This window comes from Diospyros lotus, chromosome 7 (genome assembly GCF_014633365.1).
Source record: "Diospyros lotus cultivar Yz01 chromosome 7, ASM1463336v1, whole genome shotgun sequence".
NCBI lineage: Eukaryota > Viridiplantae > Streptophyta > Magnoliopsida > Ericales > Ebenaceae > Diospyros > Diospyros lotus.
The window spans coordinates 36,779,308-36,805,306 of NC_068344.1; the positions used below are offsets into that span (position 1 = coordinate 36,779,308).

Consider the following 25,999-nt stretch of genomic DNA (forward strand, 5'->3'; position numbering starts at 1 on the left):
TTACCCTTTCACATTGGAAGGGATTTTTCATGTTAAAAATTGTTTATCTCGCACATTAATTATTTTATTCTTATTTAAATTATTTTTGTAATTCGTATATTGTAGTGTTTGTTGTGCCATTGTATTCACTTCTCATAAGTTTAATCAAATAGGAAGAGTACGTGAATCTTTGGTTACACTCTCTCCATATAAAATTGACAATTAAACTGTCAAACAATGATCTATCATGCCAGGGGCAAAAAACAAGAAAACAGAAAAAACTGCCACCAAAAATACAAAGTACAAAAGGCATCTAGGGTCAATGTTGCTGAGATTATAATATTATTTATTAGTGATGCTATTTATTTAAATTTTTACTATTTTGTAATATTGATACTGTTGATATTTCTAATATTATAATATTAGACATTTTAAAAGTCATGTTTTTTACTATTTATGCAGTTAAAAACAGCTTTGGGATGTTTTCCAACAGTATAAATTTCGGAATATAAAAATAGGTTTTTGTTCTCTATGTGAAAACTTTTTTTCATTTAAATATGGTTTCTAATTTTCCAAGTTTTTGTAAGAAATTTTTTCGAAAAACAAGACAAGTTTTTCACAACTAAACAACCCCTTAAATTGCATGAGCAAGTTGAGGATAGATAGCACAGGGTTGAGTTTTCCCCTATTGTCTTCAACAATATATCACCACCCATTTGGGCCTTATCTAAGGAAGAACATCAAACAGTCTGCTGAACGGGCAAAAAAAAGAAACTGCCATGGATTCTAATGCTCCTAGAAATGAACTCTGACAATGATTTCTGAAGGTTGTGAGAACAAAATAATATTCAGCCCTTAATTGAACTGTTTATCCTGAAGACAATAGAATCCGTATCTGCCAATTAACAGGATAGTGAATTTGTCATTTGTCACTCAATTCACAAAATTGAGAAACAATTTCAGATGTTTCACTTTCTAAAAATTATCTTTTGAAATATTACCTCGATATCATAGATAAAGAGTGTCTTTAATGCACAAGACTCTTCACTTTAAAAAGATCAAAAGAGAGTCATATTTATAGACAACATTTCCCTTATCTTGCCTTGTTTTGCAATGAGGTTTCTATAACTGAAACCCATTACCTTTCAGCTGCAAAGAGACAACTTTACAATTGCTATCAAGGCTAGCTCTCAGAATCTACATAGTTAATCTCATTTAATGGGATTAAGGCATGATATGTTGGTGGTGTTGCAATAAACCAACAGATTACATACTTTGTAGGTTTATTCTCCCCTCTCCTTTTCTAGTCTTGTTTCTCTATGTTCGATCCCTCCTCTTCACACCCCTATAATTCCTAAATGTGTAATGCAAATTAGAGCTAACCTTCCAAAAAGGACACTAAAATGCAGCAACATTTTTTGCCTCACAATGTTTAACAAACTCAAACAGGCAGCTGAATGCAGAAAATGGCATGAATTTGTGAATGCTTACAGTGGCAGCCTGCATGTCATTTTAGCAAACATATAATTCCAAAGCCAGAAATCCGTGAAGGGAATTGCCAAATTGGACTTCGAACCCTAATTCACAATGTTAAATAAAAGCAGAAGAAATTGGAAGAACAGAATGGCGTATATTCCAACCTCAATACAGTAAACCCTTCTGTTTAACTCCATCGCTACATTTTCAATTTGCACAATTCTCAAAACATTCAATTTGATTGTTGATAGGGGTGAGCAAAAGTTTGGTTAAACTGAATTAACTAAACCGAACCGAAATTTTTTTTTAAAAATCAGTTATTCGGTTCGGTTTGATTATTTTGATAAAAATACTCAAAAAATCGAACCAAACCGAACTTGTAGCAAATAGCCTCTGTTGAACCAAACCAGCCACAACCTTTTGCGCGAACCGAACTGCCCCCCCTCTCACGAGTCACACGGGCGTGACATTTCATCTTCTTTGTTCTTCGTTCTTCTCTCTCTCGCGTCTCGCCATTTCATCTTCTCTTCGATTCGAATTCGAGTTCACAGATCTGGAGATGGCGAATACGAAGGCAAAGGCGAAGATGAAGGCTCTTCGATGCTTCGTAGATTAGGCACTGGCCGAAAACTCTTCAACGTCATCTCTTCATCTGTTCTCTCTCCCTCCACCATTTGTCGCCGATGCCAAAGAAGAAGACGAAGACTACGTCAATAGTTTTTCGGTAAGTTTGCACTCTATTTCTCTTTTACATTGAAATTTTGAAACCTAGATCTACTAAAATCTCACAATTAGATGCTTTTAGTTTTTGGATATGTGAGTCACCGTGGTTGGGGGAATCCGATGATCGGTTCCGATCATCGGAATCGCTGGCCGGCTAGGTGGCTGGCAGCAACAGCAAAGCCGGTCTCTTGGTTAGTCTGTCTCCAGTTCGGTTTTCAGTTTCGATTTGGTTAGCACAATTTAGGTTTCGGTTAAATCGGTTTCGGTTAGTTCAGTTTATTGGGGTTGGTCGGTTGGTTCGGTTCAATTATTACATTTGGTTCGGTTCATAATCTTTGGACGATTCGATTCGATTATAACCGAATCCATAATTGTCGACACAAAAGCCATGAATAAATTATAATCCAGACACGAACTGAAACCAACAAAAAACTCAATTCTTCTCGTTTCCGCCATTTTCTCAGCAGCCAAACACCAATTAAAGATAGAAACAGGGAGTCAATGGGCATATATATCAACCAATCAAAAATTTTGCTGTACACATATATGTATCAATGATGCATATACTTGGATTTTGAGCTAGGGTTTATGCAATCACTGACCTTAGAAACCTGAGCCTCGAATACGCAGCTCTGTGTATACATGGCGATTGCTGATCGATATGAGTTTTTTTTTTTTTTTTTTAATTATCTCGTTGTATTTTAATTTATTTTATAAGAATTATTAAATTTTTAATTTTACTATAAAATCTAATGATTTCGAAGAAGAAAAAAGAACTCACGATGGGTTTTTCATTACTAGGTTTACAATGACAGTTATTAACGACCTCTAACAATCGTTTTATTTTATATATCTATCACATCATAAATCTTAAATTCTAAATTTTTAAATCTTAAAACCTTAAACCTTAAAATTGTAACAAGATTAAAAATTTAATGGTTATTTATTAAAATAAATTAAAGTATAAAACTAATATTTTATGAAACATAAAATTTAAGTATCGACAATGTTATTTATCTCTTTAATTTTTACAATAATATAATTGAAAACTCTAAAACAGAATCATCATTTAAATGTAAAATATATATTTTTGTGGACAGAATTAAAAGATATTTTTTAAACGTATAATTATTTAATAAAAAACTCAAAATATAATAAAAATATTCATGAAACTGAAACTCGAATAGTGACAATGTAGTGAGACGTGAATGTAAAGAAAAAAATAGAACAATTATTGATAGTTGGAATGGTCCAACCAAGAAGGAATAAAAACATCAATTGGATGATACCCTAATCTCAAGATCACGAATTGGAGTGTTAGTGGCCAATTTCCTAAATCAAGTTAGAATATTCCCAACAAAGAGCAAGGTTGAAGAGCATAGTATGGCACGTAGAACATCCGATGTCCATGAATGCAGAAGCCACCGTTCAGTACCTCTTGCACTAGGGGAGAGTGCAACATCAATTGTACTCTTCTTATTCCTTGAATATATGCTAGGAATATGGATGAGCAGGCCAGTTGGAGTTAATTTGCAGTTGTGGCTGCTTCATTAATTGAACGATTGATTCTGGAATTTGGTCATTCTGTGATTGGATATCCAAGGACCCAAAGAAGTGTGTAATCTTCTTATTCCTCCTACTACTTGAACCCTACAAGATGCCATTCCTTTGTATATATTTGGTAATGGAATTGCTTGCTTTAGTAACAATTGTCCCAAGAAGAAGCGCAGTATTAGCAGCAGCATGGAGGCCTTGAACTGTTCAGCTTTCAAACACTGCAAATGGTCTCTAGAGCCACCAGCAATGACATCAATTACCAAGAATCATCCTCTCCATGGATTTCCAAGGAGTAAGTCTTGAGATGATTGCACTTCATCGGTCAAGCAGGAACCAAAATGATCTGAGTTGTGTATTGTGTAGGTTTGAATTATTCATGGAAGCCACTTTCGTCGAGTTTGTGTAGCATTAGGGGAAGCCGTGTGCTGAAGAAAGGACGTCACGTTGTATCTCCAGACCTAGCCTCCCCCGGCATGACAGCTGAGCATCTTCGCGCGCGGGAGGATGCCTACCAAGGGGTTGTCATCGATCCAGAAAGCTTACCCTTGAGCGCAAATGCGTTTGCATCTGCACTGCGAGCCTCTCTGGGGACATGGAAGTTGAAGGTTGAATTCGCATTCTACAAACACCACCACTTCACGTAAGTTCCTTGCTAATATGCACTTATTCGAAGTGAACTGTATGCAGGAGAAAAGGGGGGTGTGGCTCAAGATACTGCAAGAGCAGGCTGAACTTGTTCCCATAGCAATTCAGGAGGGTTTCAGCTACCATCATGCTGAGCCAGGATATGTTGTGCTAACGTATTGGATCCCCAGCGAACCCTGCACGCTCCCTGCGAGCCCTTCCCATCAAATTGGCATTGCCGGTTTTGTGATCAACGACAGAGGAGAGGTACGTAGTCCAATTTATTTTGGCTAGTAATGGTTGGTAATACGCTCTAGTTCAAGTTTCGAGTAGAAGCTAATGACATAACATGCTTCTGATTGCGATTGTTGTGGCATTTAGATCCTTGTAGTGAAAGAACAATGCTCTTGCAGTTGCTCGGGGGTTTGGAAGCTGCCTACGGGTTATATTAACAAGGTATTTTTTCGTTGTTTCGATTAATGTTGGGCCCCATTCGATTCGTTTTGGTTATTTCTTTCGGGATGAATGGTTCCATATATGCATGATCCACCGTGCTTGGAAGAGTTACTTAAGTGTTTCTTCTGGTTCATCTCAGTCTGAAGACATATTCTCCGGAGCTGTAAGAGAAGTGAAAGAAGAGACTGGTGTGAGTATTATTTTCACCACAAATCATTACTTTTTGATGATGATTATGATGATGATGATGATGATCTACAAGTTTCCCTCAATATTTTCCTTCTCATTTTCCAGGTTGATACAACTTTCCTGGAAATGGTTGCTTTCAGGTAAGAGATCTAATTGAAGTACCCCTATATGTTGAGAATTCTTTTGGCAATCATATTCTGCCCATGGATTTGTTTTAGTTCCCAGAGGAGAGCATACTGAATCAAAGTCACTCATTCCTAGCTGCATGCTTGCAGGCATGCCCATCTGGTGGCCTTTGAGAAGTCAGATCTTATGTTCGTGTGCTTGCTTAAGCCATTGTCCTTCGATATCACAATCGACGAGAAGGAGATTCAAGCTGCCAAGGTACCTGAACTTGATCATATACTCATCTTCATGACAAGCAAATGTCCCTCGATCATGTATACTTGTATAGAAGCTAAGCCAATTGAAAACCCAACAAAAGGACTTAAAAAATGCAGAGCGTACCAGATGGAAGGAAACTTCGGCTTTGGATCGTTGAAGTTTGACAAATTGCAAAGGAGAAATGTGAGACTATTCGGAGACTAATTGAGAAAGCCACTTTGATATGATATTAAGTCAGACATGAAGTAATAGAGAGGAAATAAGAAAGCTTAATATCACAACTGAGAATATTTACCTCAAATGAGAGATCTTTCTCTATTTATAGTAGTTTAGATATTATCATTCGTTCAGAATTAGATCTTATTGTTAGACAATACTAATTAGAAACAGTTATTCTAAACAATTTTGAGGAAAACTACTTTATCTCCTAAAATTGCATTCTTATAATTTAGGAAAAGGGGTTTATCCCAACCTTAATGAGATTATGATAAATCATTAAATTATAGAAAGTAATCCATGATCACAAGCTTGCACTGATCAGATCTCATAGAGGACCCCTTATTCAAGTCTGGTTAAATTCAAATAAAACACTAAACTCCAAGGTAGCATGGATAATAGATGAAGGCCGAGCGTGATTAAGACTTACTCGTGCCGAGTGAGCTAAATCTCAGGTATCATGAATATGATGGATTGTTAGTGACTTGTTTTTTGCTCTGTTGTTGCAGTGGATGCCTGTTGATGAAGTGTTGGAGCAGCCATTCTACAGAGAAGATCAAATGTCAAGAAGGATAATTGAAGTCTGCAAGGCAACATATGAAGAGCATTACTACTGTGGCTTCACTGCCCATCAATTAATCTCTTTATTTGATGGAAACTTGGCATCCTGCTTGTACTATAGTGACAAGAATTTACCTTGTTTCTTGCCCAGTAATTGAGAATATTTGCCTTGTATTATGGAGTAAGGATGAAATTACTTGTATTAATTTGTCACTTTTCTTAAACTTTTTTTTATTAGCTCAAATGCGGCATTAAACTTTAAACACACCCTTTTAGTTTATAAATTGGGTTTCTTTAATTCTATGACTAATGAGTCGTTAATCAACAAATTTAACGAACATTAGACACAGGATTAAAATGGATAATTAGTTTGTAGAATACATGGGTGCATTTAAGTTGATAATAAAGAATTTAAAGACTAAAGTGATAAGTCACAAAAAAATTTAAAAACTAAACTAGGCTTTTATGTATGAATGAGTGTGACATCTATAAATGATAATTTAGTGTTAAAACTATCAATCAACTTCATTTATATCTAAACTTTTGAGTGCATAGTTGTAAAAAATATTTTTTTAAATAGTTAATTAATCATTAATTATTCTTAAAAATTCCGTCCCTGATAATATTTTTTTACTGACAGAATCAAAGACATAAATTTGTTCGTCTCTTAATTTTGCTTGATATCAAATATTTTTTTAAAATATTCATCTCTGATCTAATAATCAGAGTAAAAGTTTTTCTGTCTTCAAATTCAGTCAGTTTTTATGTTTTTTTTTATTTTGTATTAATCAGAGTAAAAGTTTTTCTGTCTCCAAATTCAGTCATTTTCGATGTTTTTTTTTATTATTACAAACGAAATTAAAGATAAGAAATTTCAAAATTCCGTCTCTAATCTGTGATTTTCCGTCTCTAATTTCCGACTTTAAAAATCTCTGCATATAAGTATACCCTTCGGTTATTTTCTTCCTCCTGCCTCCTCTTCTCCTCCGCCTGTTGCTCTCCCTCTCTTGCCTGTGTCTCCTTCTCCTCTCCTTCCCCGGCCAGAAGCCGCCTGCCGTCGGCTTGTCCTCCGGCCTCTGACTCTCGTCCCAGACGCCGGTGCCTGATTCACATTGATTCTTCTTCACTACTTTGAGAACACCTGGTCGTGGGATCTTCTGGATCTTGGATTTGGGAAGGGGAAGAAGATGGGGATCAGATTCATATTGATGGTGAACAAGCAAGGCCAAACCCGCCTCGCCCAGTACTACGAGTACCTTACTATCGAGGAAAGACGAGCTCTTGAGGGCGAAATCGTTCGTAAATGTCTCGCCCGCACCGAACAACAGGTACTTTAACCCTAATTCACAATTGCCATCTCTCTCTCTCCCCCCCCCCCACCCCCCCCCCCCCCCCCGGGGATCGATTGTAGTTCGTTAAACTGCTTGCAAATTGAGATAGTTTCGAACGCTAAGTTCTCGGATTTTGAAGTAATTTACTTGCTGACGGTCTGGGTTTAATCTTTTCTTGGTTGTGGTTTTCGAGCAATTGGGGTTTTTATTTTTTATTCATTTATTTTGGTTTTACTTTGAGACCCTAAGGCTACATGGATGTGATCCATGAGCAGATTTGAGCCTGCCTTGACAAGCTTGTTCGTGTAAGAGTTTCTGAATTTGCCAGCTTCAACCTTCTGTGTTCGAAACCCTAGGACCGAAATGAATTGTATGAACTAAATTGATGTGGCCTAATTGAGGCCTTTGTTCTCTGTGCTATTAATATTTATTGATATGCTTATGTTGCATTAGAAGCACTTGTTTCTGATTTTTTTAATTGAAAAGTTTGAACATTTATTGTCTTAGTTAGGTAGCTGCAAAATCCTAACCTAATGAAAATAAAATCTAAGAAAAGTTATTTCTGTTCATTTCTCTGCCTCCCCCACTGTGCTGTGTGGTCCTTTGTGTTAGTTGACTTATTAATATTAATTCTTAGAAATTTGTTTTGGGCCAAAATCATTGTTCATTAGCTTGATCATTAGGACAATTGAATTTCTTTAACTTTGGTTTTTTGAATTGATTTGTTGCTTCTGCCATGCTCTGTTGTACTTAAGCTGATAATACAGATTCCATGACTGATACATTTTGATAAATAAAAACAGTGTTCCTTTGTCGAGCATCGGACATACAAAATCGTATACAGGCGCTATGCATCGCTATTTTTCTTGGTTGGCGTCGACAATGAAGAAGTAAGTATTTTTTCGCTCTCTTCCATCCTAGAGAGGTTGCACTTTTTGTGTGGAAGAGTAAGCATGACAAATATGTCATTTTTACAAGCCCTTGGTTCGTTAAGGATTTATGTTTTCTGTGCTATATGTTTCTAGATCTCCTTGCATGCAAACATTGCTAACTTGTCATGCCTATGTGAAAGTGCTTGTACCTCACACGCCAACAATAATGATGAACTAATCCTCTCTGCCAGTCTTACTTAAAAAATTGACAGGAAAATCCGATACTTGTTGCATTTAGATATCATTTGAAGTTTTTTCTGTGGTTTATATGTCAACTTTTATCTCCATGAGAAAGAATCCATAGCATCAAGCAACAATTTTAGAAGCTTAGAATGGGTATTTAGTGGCATAGAGTTCTAAGAGTTATCATAATACTCATGAGACAATCCTTAGAATGTGTCAACTGCGGAGGGGTCTAGTTCTAGCTGTGGGAGACTAGGATCTTAAATGAGCTCTTCTAAATCTGTTTACATTATGTTTGGAACTAGGTTGATTTGTCGGAGGCAAGGTGAGGAAAAGAAAAATAAATGTGTTATATGCATGTGAAAATGCACTTGCATGAATGGGAAAAGGTAAAAATAAATAAATAAATAAATAAAAATGCACATGGATAAGCAATTTCATTTGCTTTTCATTATCCTTTTTGTTGAGAAATTCTAGTTTCAAATGGAGGGTTGGCATGCCCCGGAATTATGCTCTGTTTATTATTGATATGTTTGTTATTCTCATTCTCGAGCTAGCATATAGAATTTATTTCTATCCAATAAGTTGTGCTCTCTTTGCACTATCTTGTATATTGCAGAATGAGCTTGCTATTCTGGAATTCATACACCTCTTAGTTGAAACCATGGATCGCCATTTTGGCAATGTGGTGAGTCTTAAGATGAACTTAAAGTAACTTCTGTGACCCTTTGGTCGATCTTAATCCCTTGTAAAAAATTGCAGTGTGAGCTGGACATCATGTTCCATCTAGAGAAAGCACATTTCATGCTGGAAGAAATGGTCATGAATGGATGTATCGTCGAGACAAGCAAGTCCAACATTCTGTCGCCGATCCAGCTGATGGACAAATCTTCATAACCAAACCTTCAATGCTCTGAGCATGCGGAATCCATTTGTTTTAGCACCTTTTCTTTCCCATCTAAAAGGAGCTGTTTTTTGTATTGTTCTTATCGACTACTCTCAACAGGCAGTGCAGATATATATAGTGTGTTCAACCAAACGGATTGGATCGAATGTTTGATTAATTTTGTTACATGATTTATGTTTTTTGAGAAATTATTAAATTTGCTTGTTTGTCTCTGTTATGATGCCATGGATCCGATGAAAATTCTGAGCTTGAGATGTAATTGAGTTCAGCCATAATCAGATGCTAAGAAAGTGTAGAGCTGATTTGTGATGCAGATCATGTTTCCATCAAGTGGTAGTATAAGTGGTCTCCAATAGTTACAAAATGGGCGCCGGGGGGGGGGGGGGGGGGGGGAAGAATGTCTAAATCTTGTCCAAATAAACAATAATACATTACAACAGAACTAACTTAAAGAGATCCACCCAATTCCAAATAATAATTCTATGAATCCACCAATTTGAACAGAGCAAGAAAGGATCAATCAGACAGCTGCAGGCCTCCCATCTTTCCTGGGATCACTGACAGCAGTAAGTGTTCCATGAAAGACTTCTGTGGCAGAAGCTCGTCCGTGTTTTCTCCCCATCAAGTTCATGGCCTTGTCAAAAGTTTGAACCACAAGCTGGCAGATAGCTCCACCAGATCTTGCCCGGAGATGATGGCCTCTTTCTCTTAAGAACTCCTTCTTCTTCTCAGCGAGCTCGATGTGGTCGCCATTGATGACAGTCCAGTTTTCGTACAGGACTTCATTTGGAATCAACTGCAGAAGATTACGAATTCAAGGTCACATCAATAAGTTACTGGTTAAAGATTTAGGAAATAGAGGGTTGTGATGAACAGAAGAAGGCAGGAACCTTGTGGTAGACTCTTGGATTCTGAACAGCAGCCAAAGGTTCCATCCCCAAGATGAAGTGGTTAATGAAAACCTGGACCACTGCCGGAATTATGGACATGCCGCCACTGCCGCCTATAACCCCAACCAACTGATTGTCCTGCAAGCATTGGAAGGGAAGAATAAGCTCTGAAAGAGTGCAGTAACCAAGATATACATGGCAACAAGAGAGAACTTCGAGGGAAAACCTCATATAGGTACAAGGACGAGGTAGAATTTATGTAGTTGACTCCACGTAGTAGAATAATGGATTGGAATGTTGTTCTACAGGTCTACATTTACTAATTGAGAACAAGGAAAGGTAAAGATTTTGCTAAGGGAAAGAAAGTGCAGTGTTCTTGTACCTTGAGAACGATGATTGGGGTCATGGAGGATAAGGGTCTCTTGTTCGGGCTGATAAAGTTAGTCGGGGCAGGTGGTAGGATGTCAGGCGATGTTTCTGTTGGTGTTGAGAAGTCGCCCATCTCATTATTCAGAATGATGCCAGTAGAGGGTGAGAGCAGCCCGGCACCAAAACCATAATTTATTGTTGTAGTCACTGATACAGCATTGCGATCTGCATCTACAATGCATAAATGGCTGGTGCCGTGATCTCTAAGCTGGCTCCAACTGGAAATCGAGAACCAAAAGTTTTCAGTAATGATTATAGCAGCAACTAGTACTGAAGTTCTTCAAATTGAAAGGAAAAAGAATGATGATTTAACCTGTACATGTAGTATTCAGGAGGAAATGTGGTGTTGTCGAATATTTTTTGCTGAAGTTTCTTAGCAAAAGAGGGAGAAAGCATGTCAGATATAGTATTACTAATATTTACGAAGTTGGGATCGCCTAGGTTCATCCGGACAGCAAACATGTGCTTCAATGCTTCAATCAGGCGGTGTAGGCCTAGAGATCCTGCTGCCGCATCAGGACTTCTGTAGCTGTCAAATATGTTTAGGACCTGTGTTTCACAGATGCTCACACATAAATTCCATGCATGTTACAGTAAGATTGTATTGGGATACTATAGTTCAATGCAGCATATATCATGGCAAAATTAACATATTGCTCTGATAACCAAGCCCTGTTGCGCCTAGGATTTACCGGCCTAACACAAATCCCACGACATTCTTCTAGGAGAAGTCGCAAGGGAATCACTTGACTCTTAGTGCCTAGGTTTTGATCTTACTTATCTAACTAGTCAACCTAACTCTTAGAGTTCAGCTTTCTGTAAAACACTCAACCAGATTTACTCAGCTTTTGACAATTTCTCCTTTTAAGTTGCTGCTGTCGACAGTCTTATGCACAGTATTTTCATGTCTTAAAATAGTGTTTAATACTGAAGACAGGGAAAAGAACCCACCAGAGAAAGCCCAAGCGTTCCACTTGATGGCGGTGGCATTCCTAAGATAGGTGTACCCCATTGTATTCACAGCGATTGCATCTGTTATGTCTACTTGGTAGTTCCTCAAGTCCTCCATTGTCATAATCCCACCAGCCTTTCTCACATCTTTAATTAACTTTTCACCGACTGTTCCATTGTAGAAAGCTTGCGGTCCATGCTCGGCTACTGCCTCCAAGCTCCTCGCAAGTTCCACATTGTAGCATCTCTCACCAGCTTGTAACAAGTTCCCATTTGGTGCAAACACTTGTTTTAAGCCAGGGTCAGTAAGAATCGTTTTTGCATTGCTGGCAATGGCTAATGCAAGATATGGAGCAACAACAAATCCATCCTTAGCAAGTCTAATGGCTGGTTGGAACAAGATCCTCCATGGCAGTCTTCCATATTTCGACCAAGCTTCATGAAGGCCAGCCCAACTCACCGGGAACAGCTATCGACAATGGACCTGAATACTTTGCCGCAGAATTGTTTGCATACATGTCCTGTAACCAGATTGATGTCATAATTAAGCAACATAGATGGCCATTTGAACACAACTCAGAATTCTGTTATGTAACCATTCAATGTCCTGGATCTTTTTTTTTTTTTCTATTTATTTTATTTTGAACAACTCCGCCTAGAATGTTATCTACTGTCGGTTCCAAGCCCAGATAAAGGAGGAGGGTTATGTTAGGTAGCCTGACAGCCAACGTAAAACTTAGTCGGATCCAAAACCTGAACTCTAGACAATTTATGAAAAATCGTTTAGGGCGTGGGCGTAACCCTTCATAGCGACGCGCTACACTGCCCGCGTATAGTGTCAAGTGAGCTAGGACTGCTGCATCAACGCCCGGATGTAGTGACAAATGAGCAAGAGTTCCCGCATTTACTTGGACGGATGTGGGTAAAGAAGTTAGTCCAAAATCAAAATCAAAAACAAAATCAAATTCAAAGTCAAAGCCAAAAACAAAATCATAGATTAAAGATTGGGTCGTGGAACATAAGAACATTAACAGGCAAAGCTATGGAAGTGATAGATGTGATGATTAGGAAAAAGATTAATATTATGTGCCTTCAAGAGACGAGATGGGTAGGAAAAAAAACAAAAACTTTGTTAGAAACTGGATATAAAATATGGTACATAGGAAATGATCGAGCGAAAAATGGAGTGGGGATTATTATGGATAAAAGCTTAGTAGATGAGGTAGTGGATGTAAAGAGAATAGGGGATAGGATTATTATGATGAAGGTTATTCTAGAAAGAATGACTATGAATATTTTTAGTACATATGCACCACAAGCGGGATTAGATGGGGAGATAAAAGCAAAATTTTGGGAGGACCTAGGGAGACTCGTACAAATGATACCAAGAGGAGAGAAAGTGATTATAGGAGGTGACTTAAATGGTCACGTGGGTAGAGACAGAAACGACTATAGAGAGGTACATGGAGGGTATGGATTCGGGAAAATTAATAATGAGGGTAAGTCTATTCTAGATTTTGCAATAGCATGTGAACTCATCATAACCAATACTAGGTTCAAAAAACGGAACAAACACTTAATCATATATAAAAATGGCACATCAAGTACCCAAATAGATTACTTCCTCATGAGACAAGAGGATCGGGTGTGTTGTAGGGATTATAAGGTGATACCGGAAGAGTGTTTGACTACTCAACATAGACTTTTAGTACTTGACGTCTAAGTAAGAAATTGGAAGAGAAAAAATCACATAAAACAAAATCCAAAAATCGGGTGGTTGGATTTAAAAGGGGAGAAACAACTAATCTTCAAAAAAAAATTAAGGGATAGAAGAAAATGGAATGGAGAAGGACAAACAAACCAAATGTGGAAAGAAATGGCTAATGCCCTGAGAAGCACAACAAAGGTAGTACTTGGAGAGACAAATGGTAGAGCCCCTAATCATAAAGAGTCTTGGTGGTGGAATGAAGAGATACAATTGAAAATTAAAATTAAGAAAAATTTCTATAAGGCTGTGTATCAGTGCAACAATGAAGAAAATCAAAAAAATTATAAATAATCAAAAAAGACAGCAAAAAGAACTGTTAGTGAAGCAAGGTCAAAAGCATATGAGAATCTATATAAACGACTTGATACAAAAGATGGAGAAAGGAATATATATAAACTAGCTAAAGCAAGAGAAAGAAAAACAAGAGATTTAAATCAAGTGAAATGCATAAAAGATGAAAATCAAAATGTATTAGTGAATGGGGGAGCGATTAAGGAGAGATGGAAGGAGTATTTTACAAAATTATTCAATGATGATGGCAACACAAGAGTTAGGTTGGGACATCTTAATAACTCCGAAGCGAACGTGAACTATACATTTTATCGACGCATAAGTTCAACTAAAATAAGGCAAGCATTAAAAAAGATGAAAAATCATAAGGCGGTAGGACCGGATAATATACCAATAGAAGCATGGAAATGCATGGGAGAAGAGGGTATCTCCTGGCTAACGAAATTATTTAACACGATCTTTAAATCAAAAAAGATGCCAAATGAGTGGAGGAATAGTACTTTGGTCCCTATATATAAGAACAAAGGAGATATTCAAAACTATGAAAATTACAGAGAAATTAAGTTAATGAGCTATATCATGAAACTCTGGGAGAGAGTAATAGAGCATAGGCTCAGAAAAGAAACAGAGGTCTCGGAAAATCAGTTTGGTTTCATGCCTGGTAGGTCAACAATGGAAGCTATATACCTACTAAGGCGCCTAATGGAAAGGTATCGGGATCATCAAAAGGACCTACATATGGTGTTTATAGATCTAGAAAATGCCTATGATAAGGTCCCTAGAGAAGTATTATGGAGAGTTTTAGAGAAGAAAGGAGTCCGAATAGCCTATATACAAGCCCTTAAGAATATATATCACGGTGCAGAGACAAGGGTCAGAACATGCGCAGGGGATACTGAACCGTTTAAAATTACAATAGGATTGCATCAAGGTTCTGCACTAAGTCCATACTTATTTGCTTTAGTTATGGATGAACTCACTAAAGATATTCAGACAAAGGTGCCATGGTATATGCTATTTGCAGACGACATAGTGTTGGTGGATGAAACAAAAGAAGGAGTGAACACTAAGATTGAGTTATGGAGAAACAATTTAGAATCTAAGGGATTTAAATTAAGCAAAAAGAAAACAGAATATATATAATGTAAATTTAGTAAAAATACAAAAGTGGAGGATGTTATAATAAAATTGGAAGACCAAATCTTGTAAAGAAAAGACTACTTTCGATATTTGGGATCAGTGATTCAAAAAGATGAAGAAATTCACGAGGATGTCACATATAGAATTAAAGCAGGTTGGCTAAAATGAAGAAATGCATTGGGGGTGTTATGTGATAGTAAAATCCCATTAAAATTGAAAGGAAAATTCTATAGGACAGCTATAAGACCAGTCTTGTTGTACGGCTCAGAATGTTGGGCAATCAAATACCATTATAAGCAAAAGACGAGCGTAGCGAAGATGAGGATGTTAAGATGGATGTGCAGCCATACAAGAAAAGATAAAATTAGAAATGAAGTTATTCGTAATAAAGTAAGAGTAATGCCAATAGAGGAGAAGATGAGAGAGACTAGACTAAGATGGTTTGGTCATATGAGAAGGAGACCAAGAGACACTCATATGAGGAGAGTTGATGAAATGGAACAATTGGTCAAAAAAAGAGGTAGAGACAGACCCAAGAAGACTTTAGGAGAGAACATTAAAGTTTGATATGAAGTGTATGGACCTCAATGAAGATATGACAAAAGACAGAAATATATGGAAGTCTAGAATTCATGTAGCCGACCCCTACATAGTGGGATAAAGGGTAGATATGTTGTTTGTTTTATTTTATTTTGAACGTTGTGACAGATGGAACTCAGGGACATACTGGATTGTGTGACTTGATTCTGGTGAGACGTCATTTAGCTATTTAATTGAGAAGAGTTTCAGACCTGCGAGGAAGCTAAGGGAGCAGTTTCCCTCATATCATATGCTTCAGTTTGTGTTGTTGATGAAGATCGAACAAGCATGAAAGCTCCACCTCCTATTCCACTAGCCATTGGATTGACCACACCAAGGCACAAGGAGGTTGCGACTGCAGCATCAACAGCATGCCCACCCTGTCTAAGCATAGATGCGCCAATTTCGGAGCAACGACCATCATCAGCTGCAACAACCGCCTCATCTGACTCGATAATGTCAGCCTCTCCAATCTTATCATACTTGTTCGCTCTCAATTCCCAGAAACCCTTGCTGCCAACTAGTGAAATGCTAACAACTAGAACACGGACATAAGTGTAAGATTAAATTGGTCCAATGAGGACAAACAATGAAAGGCAAAACAAAGTTTCAGTTAGGATAGTCAGCACAAGATGAGAAACAGTAACACCCAAATGAGAAGACTTTCTGTGTGCGTGTGAAAGAAACAACAACAATAACAACATATTGGTTGGATTTGGTAACACAAAGGATTGAAGAGAATATGGAAGAAAATTGTGTGTAAAAGAGATAAATATGAATTGTCTTAAGATATACATAAACATGCAGATATATAAAAGGTTATAACAATATCAAACCTTAATTCTACTAGGTGGAGTCAATTATATAAATTCTACTTCAGCAACCCATCTCTATTTATGGTCATCTTCTAGTAAACCCTCATAACTCATATCATACAGAATTTTCCATTAAGTTTTTCTTGGTCTTCTTTACCTCTTTTGTTAAAAAAATTTACGTTCCATTCAGTCTCCTCACATAAACCTTTATGTGTTTTCTCCTTATATGACCAAAACAGCTTGATCATGTTTTGTGCCTCTAACCTTTAATAGGAGCCATTCTAACCTCATCACAAATAACTTTATTTTTAATTCTATTTTCTCTTGTGTGGCCACACATCCATTTTAGCATCCTCATTATTGTTATGCACATATTTTGCACATGTTGGTGTTTTACTACCCAACATTTGTGCCATACAACGCAAACACTTTTCTATTAACCCATCATATTCTATGGGAATATTCTCATTAATTTTTCAACCATTTTGAATATTTGATTCGAGATATCTAAATTGATCTTACATGATTTCCAAGTCTCACCATGTCATATCCACACATATTTTCCCTAAACTTACATTCCATATATTTGGGTTTCAAGAAGGGCGCACATTTTAGCAATCTTCAACAGAAAATTATTTCCACGAAGACAAAGGCAGCATATGTGATGATACGTGGTCAAAATGCAGTAAATGAAGTAACCTTCATGTAGGTGAGCTAAACTGTATCCAATCTGGAACAAAATCACTATATAGAGAGAGGAGATAAAACATAGTTGAAGTTCAGGAAACCCCAACAATCTTTTTGCTTGCTGAATGAATTGAGTTTGAAGGGCTAGAAAGCAGTTCTCTCTGAATTCTCACACAACTTCAAACAGTGAAATTGGTCCAGGTAATAGATTAAGGAAATGAACGAATTAGAAAGAAAAATTTGGATTCTGGGACCAAAATGGAAGCAAAACCAATCCACTACTGAATTAACTTGGATTTGGAAAATTGAACAGAGGCATTCACCTGTCCCGTATCTGCCTCTTCAAATTACATTCTCCGTTGAGTTCATCTTCTCCCAACTCACCTTTTAATTAGTTCAACTTCTGTTAGACCTAACATTTTTTACCATATGATCAAACCCAATATAGAAGACGGAAGAGAAAATCCAAACTGGGATTTTCAGTAAGGGAAAACAGACTGAAATCGTCCGGAATCCAAACAGGTCTCTACCCAATCAACTGATACACAAGAGGAGAGAATAAAATCAAGTCAAACCACAGAGAGAGAGAGAGAGAGAGAGAGCTCACAGCAAGCTATGGCGATGAATTGAAGAAGAAGCAACAGAGCTCTGAGCCACCGCTTCCTAATGGCCTGCCTGTCCTGCGCCAAAAGCGGAGCTTCAATGCCTTGTTTCCCCATCATCCTCCCACACACAGGGAGAGAGATGAGTTGGGTAAGGTAGTTGATGATGGATTGGCCTTTTTATTTGTCTATATATACATTTATATATATATATATTACTATTTAAATACTAAGTTATAATATTTTTCAAATGTTTACACATTAATGTATCAAAGCATTTTATCATTTCACTATGTAATATATAAGCGATCATCCATTCATTTGGGGCTTTTTCGTAAATTTGGACTCAAAATGAACCATTATTTTGTCTGGAAATCTGAATTGATTTCAAATTTGACTAACATAATTTCCTCTTGTACGTAAAAGTCAATGTCAAATATTCTGTCTGAAATTCTCGGTCTAATTCAAACTCCATTCGAAACTAATTAGATTAAAAAATAAAATTAGAATCGAATCAAGTTTAAAAAAAACTCGAAATTATATTATTTCAAGAAGAGTAATAGCAATTTTCACATTAAATGGTGATTCGAATATTGAATATGCTTTACACTTTAAGTGTTTCTTTTAATGAATAACAAAAAATATGATTGACGATGAGCGACAACAACATAATTTATCGTAGCTCTCTCTTTCTCTAGTCGTCTTGTGCAAGCATAAAGTCGTGTTACCACCATCTGATCGGCAATTGTGTGTTTATGGTCTCTTGCTCTTGGTTTCTTTTCTCTCATTGGCGATCGCATTTCCTAGTCTTGCAATTTTTGTCGACGTTCGCCACCTTGTTCCGTCGATGTTTGTGATCTCTTTCCTCCAATATCTCTCATCTTTTCTTGGTATGTCTTTAATGACTTATGTCTTAACCTAGATCTGACCAGACGTTAACAGCACAATTATTAATACTCGAGTCAAAAACTTAAACAATACTTAGAGAAATGAATACTAAATGTGCATATTTATTATTAACATTAGATGGATTACACATGCATGTATATATATATATATTAGTAATTTAGATTTTTTTTATATTTTTTTAATTATAAAATTCGAGATATGTCTTACCTTTAGGCAGTAGATATTTATTGATTTTTTTAATTAATTTTTTTTAAAAAAATTGTATTTACATTAATTATCTAAAAATATTATTTAAATATTTGATTCTAGCACTTTTAATAACACTAGTTAATTAATATATTATACATTTATATTAATATAATATAAAAAATGTAATTTGGAACGTTGAAAGGAAGAAGCTGTGGGGAATTTGATTTGGGAGAAAGAAAAGTAAGTAGGTGGGGCCCAATCTGAAGCCATCCCGGCTGGCTGGCTGGCAGTGGCAGGTGCTTGCTTTTCCTTCGGGCAATGGGATTGGCTGCATTGGTGGGTGAATTGTCGTCGCACGCCAATCACTTGCTTTGCTGAGTATTCTATTCAAAATTCTATATTCACCCCCCCCTCCCTGCTTGTGGAATATTGTGCTTTGGAAGTTACCCGCACGGAACGGACACGACTCTCAGGGGGCAATTATGATTTAGCATTTTACAAGACGGTGAGGTGACGTAGAAAAAGATAAGGTTGAAAAGATATTTAAAATATTTTTAAATTTTGATCAAAAGAGAAATATAATTAATATTTGAAAAATAATATTTTTTTTTAATTTTATAACTCTAATTACACTTTTCACTATATATTATTTTACATATATTAAAAATTTTAATATAACAAAAATATCTTTACTTTTTTGTTTCTCCTCTATTCCTCTTCTTTACGTGAGAAATTCGTCAATATTTGATTATTTATTAATCCTTTTTTTCTAATTCAATGAATCACCTTTGTGTCTCTTGTGAATTTTCCAATCCCTCAATCTAATGTCCTTTAGTCTTAGTTATCCGATGATTTCTTATCAGATTAATTACATTAATAATCATTCAATTTTACATTTTATTAGTGTCTGGTCACTGAATTTTAAAATGTTATCTATTAGTCACTAATATTTCAAAACTGTTACTACTTACTTACTGAACTTTAAAATATTACTTACTAGTCACTAATATTTCAAAATTATTGCTCATCTATCACTTGTGAATTTAAAGTTTAGTGACTAACAAGTAATGGGTAAGAAATAATTTTAAAATATTAATAACTAGTAGGTAATATTTTAAAGTTCAATAACTAAGAAGTAATAATTTTAAGAAATTAGTGACTAACAGGTAATATTTTAAATTCAGTGATCAAATAGTAACAGAATACAAAGTTGAGTGATTATTGATATAATTAACCCATTTCTTACACTTGTGACTTGTTTTTGTGAATTTTTATTTCGATTTTTGAAAAAAAAGAAATTGAGTTTGGGCCTATGTTTGGACATAGATCTATTTTCTTGAACACAACAATGATATTTTATTTTTATTTCTCAAAATGGGTCACCATTTTAAATATTTTTTAAAGATAAATTATACTAAACAATTTTTAGATTCAACAAAAATGACCCATTTTTAAAAAATGTTTAAAATGGTCACGTGACTAACATTTGTCTTTACAAAAAAAGTCACGTGACCATTTCAACTTTTGTCTTTAAAATTTACTTATTTAAAGAAATCATTTTAAATAATATCATTTGAAATGTGCAATTTCAAATAATTAAATTTTACATTCTTTCATTTAATGTTTTTACATTTTAAGTTTAATATGATAGAATTTTAAATTAAATCATTTCTAAATTTTAATGGTTTTTGTTATAAAAATAATCTAAATATTATTAAAAATATGTATTTAAACAATTTTTTACCTTACAATAGTAAGAGTTATTTCAAATGCCTTTTCTTCTCTCACAAAATTCAACTACCTTTAATAGTACTAAACATTAAAATAATACTATTTATGTGGTTTCCAAATATTTCTTATCTCAAAACATCTAATATTTTTGAGTCATTTAATTTTGAAAATATTTTGAGACCATTTCTTATCCCAGTGATCATATTGCTTCGATCTCGCAACCATGTTAGAGATAGAAACTAAAAACTTTTAACTCTAACTTATTATTTCTTCTTTGTTTTGCAAAAAGTTCAATGCCCTTAATTTTCCTCTACTATCATTGATATCACCCTTATATCTTTTTTCTTTTGTCGTAGTTTTGTTATTCTATTTGCAATTATTGTCCTTCAATCTTTTAGATTCTGTCTCGATTTTGTTATTTTATTTGTCATCATCGTCCTTCTATCTTTACAGTCTCATTTTAATTCTATCAGTCCAAGCTCTTCGATTGGTGACTACAACTGTGAGTTTTTCGATTAATAATTAACTTTTTTTTTATATGTATCTATATATATATATTCTTGTTGCTAACACTTTTTTTTTTTTAATAGATTGTGAATATATTTATATAATTGTGACTATAAATATATGTATATATATAGTTATGATTATGTGAATGTACATGTTTTATTGTGTTTGATTATTTTTTTTCTTTAAATTTATGATGAAATTTATGTTTCCATTTAATTAAATAACTATTTTTATATAATTTGGTACATTAAAAATTATATTTACTAATAGACACCTATATTTTTTTATTTTCACATTTTTATTTTTCATTTTTTTAAAAAAATATCATTTTCCCATTTTTATTTTGTATCATTTCCATTTTTTGCTTCCATACAACTTAATAATTTTAAAAGGCATTTTTATCTTGTACCCCCAATAAATTTCAAAATTTATAAGAATTTCTAAGTTTATAAGAGCAAAAATAAGTAATCAAATACTATTTTTTTTGAAGTAATAGTCGATGTGTTTTTATTTAAATTTTTTTCTTTATTTACTCTTATATGTTCCCTTGATAAATTATTTTATTTTTCACCGATAAATAAAAATAAATCGAGTTTTATCTCTCATAAATTATGATCTCATCTAAAAGAACATTCACAGAGTTGATGGGGCTGCTTAAATTCAATGAAATTAAATACATATCCATTGATAGAAATATTTGTTTTTTGAATTTAGTACACATAATTTCCCAACAACAAATCATAAGATTAATCGGAGCTTAATTCTCTTAACATATTTCTCTACAAGTGCAAGAGAAAAAGTAGCATTTCTTCAACCCCAAACATCTTGATTTCACCATCGGAGCTTGGCCGGAAAATACTACAACAGGATATCGTAATTGTTACAGAATGACGAGCTAAAATTCATGTTATATATATATATGAATTGTCACTAACCTTTTCTATGAGAGAAAGATAGTAGGGTTTCACTTTTTCGACATCGATCCGAACCTTGCTCTTACTATAGAGATCGTATTTGCTGCACATGATATCGATCAAAAAACATTAAAATTTGTCTGGGCATTGGCATGCATTAAAAATCAAATTCAAGAAAGAAAAAAGAAAGAAAGAAGCTCACTTGAAGATCTTAAGCCACTTCAAACTTTCATGATCTTCCTCATTCATCAGGTGTTTATATGCTCCAGACCTATGCAAAGCTGCAATAACATGCATGATTGATGAAGAACCAAATTATATATTATCTCTTTTTTTTTTCAGAATTACCAAAGGGGGAAAAGATTAATTAAATTAATGATCTTAATTACCATAAAAAGAATGGAATCTGATGATGAACAATCCAGCCGGAGGGAGAGTGGTTCCATTTTGCTTAGCCACCTATATATATATATAGATATATATGTAAAACGAGTCGTCAATTTGATTAATCTTTCCAAAATTTTCGATCAATCTTTTTAAAAGTTATTGATAAAAGTCACTTACCAAGTACATGTAATCGTCGTGCCCCCATGACATGGAAATGTTGTTTAGTCCACACCCCTCCTCGTAAATCCCATTCTTGGTATTGTAAGTGGGATTTCTTGAATCCGAATTCTCCTTGAAATACTAAAATAAATCAAATTACGGGTGTTTTTGTTAGAGATTGTTAAACAAGTAATTAATGAATCAAACTTCTTAAGTAATTTATTAATTAACAACCTTGTGATGAACAATTGATTCGTCAAAAGCACATCCAACAGGGAAAGTGTCACCTGCAATTAGAGTCCAATTTCAGCACTAATTAATTGATGACTAATCTACAGATTTAATTGCTTCTATTTGGATAATTAAGAGCTTAATTAAGATCATATTTGATGCAATCCAGTACTCACCAACAACAGCCCATTGTGGAAGCCCCCCAAAGCCTGGATGAAGAAGAACTTTTCCAAGATCTAAACCGGGCACATAGACATACTCATCAGTATCAATATTAAGCCATTAATTTTTTTTAATTATAATGAGAACCCACAATTAGGGGTGAGTATTTAATCAATTTGGTGATTTGCTCCAACTAGATAGATCAAACTTTTTTTAAAAAATTAAACTCAAACCGACCCAATAGTTGCTCAAATCATAAAAACCAAAATAATAAAGTAAAAGTAAATAGAAATAATTAGAGGTTAACAAAATTTATATTATATCGAAATGACTGAATCAAACAATCTAATTTTGGTCAAAAATAATATCATTTTTGATATTTCAGTTGTTGATTCAATTATTTTAATTTTTTTTTTTTTAAGTATGTAGAGTAATAATCAAAAAATTTAAATTTGCAAATAGACAAGTTCATTCGAATATTTTGATTTAATTGAAGTTTTGGCCGCCCCTACTACCCCCACAATTTCTATCATATATATGCACGTATTCATGAGAGCCAATTAGTGAAGGTGATACCGTGAATGAGACCGGTCAAGTGCAGCCAATCTTGGTCGGGGTAGTCCTTACGAATGGCTTCTGCCGTCTGCAACAAGTGCTCAATCTGAGGCTCGTCTAAGTCGGGATCGCTGTCGTCAACGACGTCGTTGAGAAGCTCACAGCATTCCCATATGCTCATCTCCACCTTGTCCAATTTCCCATACTCTTCTCGCATTCTCCTCACCTGCGCAGAACACTAACTTAATTAATCTTAAACTCCATTAAAGCTCAATTCAAGGTACTGTTTCATTCATTAAAAGACTGTAATTTTACTAATTTTCACTCACAAAATCATATGTTTGGTTGATGTGATTCACCCGGTAGAATTCCTCCACAGTCTTTTGCCTTTCACTTTCAGCGTCATAGTCTCTGCAACACAAAGCTTTTCCATGTCAATTACAGCACATTATACATATATATATATGTTATATAAACATACTACTCTATATATGAAAAATCAATTAGCAAATATTCAACGCAACTGTGGTATTACGTGACATCGCGATTTGTTTACATAACACGTTAACGTGATGGCATGGAATTACGTTTGCATTGAGTCTCTCGCCTCATCTCACCCGTTTTAGGGTTTAGGGTTTAAAGTCAAGCCCATTTTAGGTGTGAGATTGGGATCGAGAATATGACGAATATATAAAAATATGAAGAGATTCAACACCCAAATATTAATCAATCTGACCTGAATGAGTGGCCGAAAGAGTTAATCTCAGGCGCCTCAAATCCGGCATTCTGAACAGATCTTGGGATCGGAAACCCTCCATCTAGAACCAACTCGTTGTCATCAGAACCCGCCTTCTTCTCCACTGTCTCCGCACCTGTAAACCAACCCAAAGCTCCCCATGAAAAAAACAATAATTTTCCAAGAAAATCTGGAGAGAAAATATGGGTATAAAAGGAAAACATGATCAGAGAAAAGGGTTACCAAGATCTGCAGGCTGCTCGACGAGAATGGTCATCTTTCCGGCCCAGAGTTTATCTAAGAAGACGAAACAGAGAGGAATGAAGTTGAAGGGGTTGAGAGAGACGGTGGGGGGTACTTATAGTGGCGAAATCCAAGTCCTTCCTGGATATTAGGAATGTTTTGGAGTCCTGAACTGAAAATATATTGCGTTCAGGCCGTATTGGATAAGTATTTTATCGCAACAGAAACGGGATCGGGGTTATCTCTTTTTCAAAGCACGCTTGTCTCCGCGCGTGCTTCTCACTTGCAACCTTTAGTCTTGTGCTCTAAACGGGCTGAGTCCAGTTTCAAAATTTAGATTTATTTATTAATAGTTTTATATGATAATTTAAATTTTTTGTTGTTTCGATTATATCTATATATCTGTTTTTTCGAATTAATTTAATTTAAATATATAAATGTAATTAAAATAAAAAAAATTCCAATGATCAAATAAAAAACATAAAAATATATGAACAAAAATATAAATTTAGTCTTAAATAAGCTTTTAAGTGAGTTTCATGCAAGTCTTTTCAAAAGTTGACAACATAAAATTAATATATTTAGATATATTTTTTAAAATCTTGAATAATATGAATAAATGAATTCTTTTATTATCTACAAGACACAAAATTATAGATAACAAATACATTTTATCTTCAGATATTAACAAATAGTTTAAGTCAATTTATTTCAATTATTCGACCCTAACGAATGTGGACTTATTTTATTCACGAATCAAAGCGATTCAAATTTCAGTTTTAAAGTTGGTTGATCTATTAAACGAGTTTAAAAATTAAATTCAAACTTATTTATTAAATTAAATAAATGAATTCTAACCGAATTAAAGTTCGAGTCGTCTAGAAGCAACTCTGCTCGCTTGTAATCATTATCAGAATTGGTTTGGATTTTATATTTTATATTAATTCTAATATAAATTAATTGTGTCTCTAAACCCCACGCGCGACGTGGAGAGTGGTGGAGAATAGGGGGTGATGAGTCAGCTTTACGTGGAACCGCTTCAGATTGAACCTTTTATATACGCCGACTGGGGACCCAATGACGTGGCACCGAGTCACTGCCGTCGGTTGACCTTTCACTTGAATTTTATTTTATCTCAACTCGGAGATAAAATGGACGGCTGAGATGCGGCCTTCGGATGGAATGGTCCAATGAAGCGGCTGCGATCATCGGAGTGGAGGGTGTGCGGTGGAACCACGTCAGCGACGCCAGCAGGATACAGACACACAGCACGGAAACGGGCGTGTCGTTATTTATTGCGCACCGACGAATCGCCGATTTTCGGCCGTCTTATTGGTGTCCGAGTCGTTGTTTTAGCTATTTTTATTAATTAATAAAACATTTCAAATACGATAACTTTACTATTAATTAATAAATATTTTATTAATAAATATTAATAAAATATTTTTATTGAGGTTAAGATAGTGCGGCATCATATGTTTGATTTTTTTTTTCATGTGTCTATTTGATGGACCAAATTATTATATTTTAGTTCAAGATGAAGATGTCCGTTCACTTAGGGATGAAGAGCAAATGGATCATAAGTTTTAAAAATAATTAAATA

At 35.0% G+C, this 25,999-nt stretch overlaps 4 protein-coding genes across 6 annotated transcripts; 2 read left to right on the forward strand and 2 right to left on the reverse strand.

Annotated features, from left to right (window-relative positions):
• Positions 1–3,874: 3,874 nt before the first annotated feature.
• On the forward strand, positions 3,875–6,427 carry LOC127806585 (nudix hydrolase 8-like). The gene is made up of 8 exons (XM_052343966.1): positions 3,875–4,027; positions 4,099–4,340; positions 4,423–4,626; positions 4,741–4,815; positions 4,955–5,005; positions 5,110–5,144; positions 5,280–5,388; positions 6,114–6,427. Exons 1-8 carry the CDS (start codon positions 3,922–3,924, stop codon positions 6,321–6,323), a joined length of 1,032 nt encoding a protein of 343 aa, XP_052199926.1. The 5' UTR covers positions 3,875–3,921; the 3' UTR covers positions 6,324–6,427.
• Positions 6,428–7,125: 698 nt separating this feature from the next.
• On the forward strand, positions 7,126–9,728 carry LOC127806622 (AP-4 complex subunit sigma). Of its 2 annotated transcripts, XM_052344019.1 has the most exons (4): positions 7,128–7,493; positions 8,300–8,386; positions 9,231–9,299; positions 9,374–9,728. In XM_052344019.1, exons 1-4 carry the CDS (start codon positions 7,353–7,355, stop codon positions 9,506–9,508), a joined length of 432 nt encoding a protein of 143 aa, XP_052199979.1. In that variant the 5' UTR covers positions 7,128–7,352; the 3' UTR covers positions 9,509–9,728. The 2 variants fall into 2 exon arrangements, with proteins under 2 accessions (XP_052199980.1, XP_052199979.1); XM_052344020.1 differs by lacking the exon at positions 9,231–9,299 and having other exon boundaries at positions 7,126–7,493.
• Positions 9,729–9,811: 83 nt separating this feature from the next.
• On the reverse strand, positions 9,812–17,859 carry LOC127806621 (glutathione hydrolase 3). The gene is given in 9 exon segments (XM_052344018.1): positions 9,812–10,314; positions 10,409–10,546; positions 10,791–11,055; positions 11,151–11,386; positions 11,789–11,836; positions 11,838–12,239; positions 12,241–12,309; positions 15,779–16,104; positions 17,676–17,859. Coding segments are annotated over 9 exon segments (1,875 nt in total). The 5' UTR covers positions 17,791–17,859; the 3' UTR covers positions 9,812–10,038.
• A 3,772-nt stretch (positions 17,860–21,631) lies between these two features.
• On the reverse strand, positions 21,632–24,558 carry LOC127805880 (inositol oxygenase 1-like). 2 transcript variants are annotated; one of them, XM_052342707.1, is made up of 11 exons: positions 24,397–24,558; positions 24,154–24,289; positions 23,747–23,828; positions 23,439–23,643; positions 22,877–22,936; positions 22,704–22,756; positions 22,488–22,610; positions 22,313–22,382; positions 22,126–22,204; positions 21,945–22,026; positions 21,632–21,867 (listed from the first exon to the last, which is right to left on the reverse strand). In XM_052342707.1, exons 1-11 carry the CDS (start codon positions 24,428–24,430, stop codon positions 21,841–21,843), a joined length of 951 nt encoding a protein of 316 aa, XP_052198667.1. In that variant the 5' UTR covers positions 24,431–24,558; the 3' UTR covers positions 21,632–21,840. The 2 variants fall into 2 exon arrangements, with proteins under 2 accessions (XP_052198667.1, XP_052198666.1); XM_052342706.1 differs by having other exon boundaries at positions 23,439–23,655.
• Between the last annotated feature and the right edge of the window lie 1,441 nt (positions 24,559–25,999).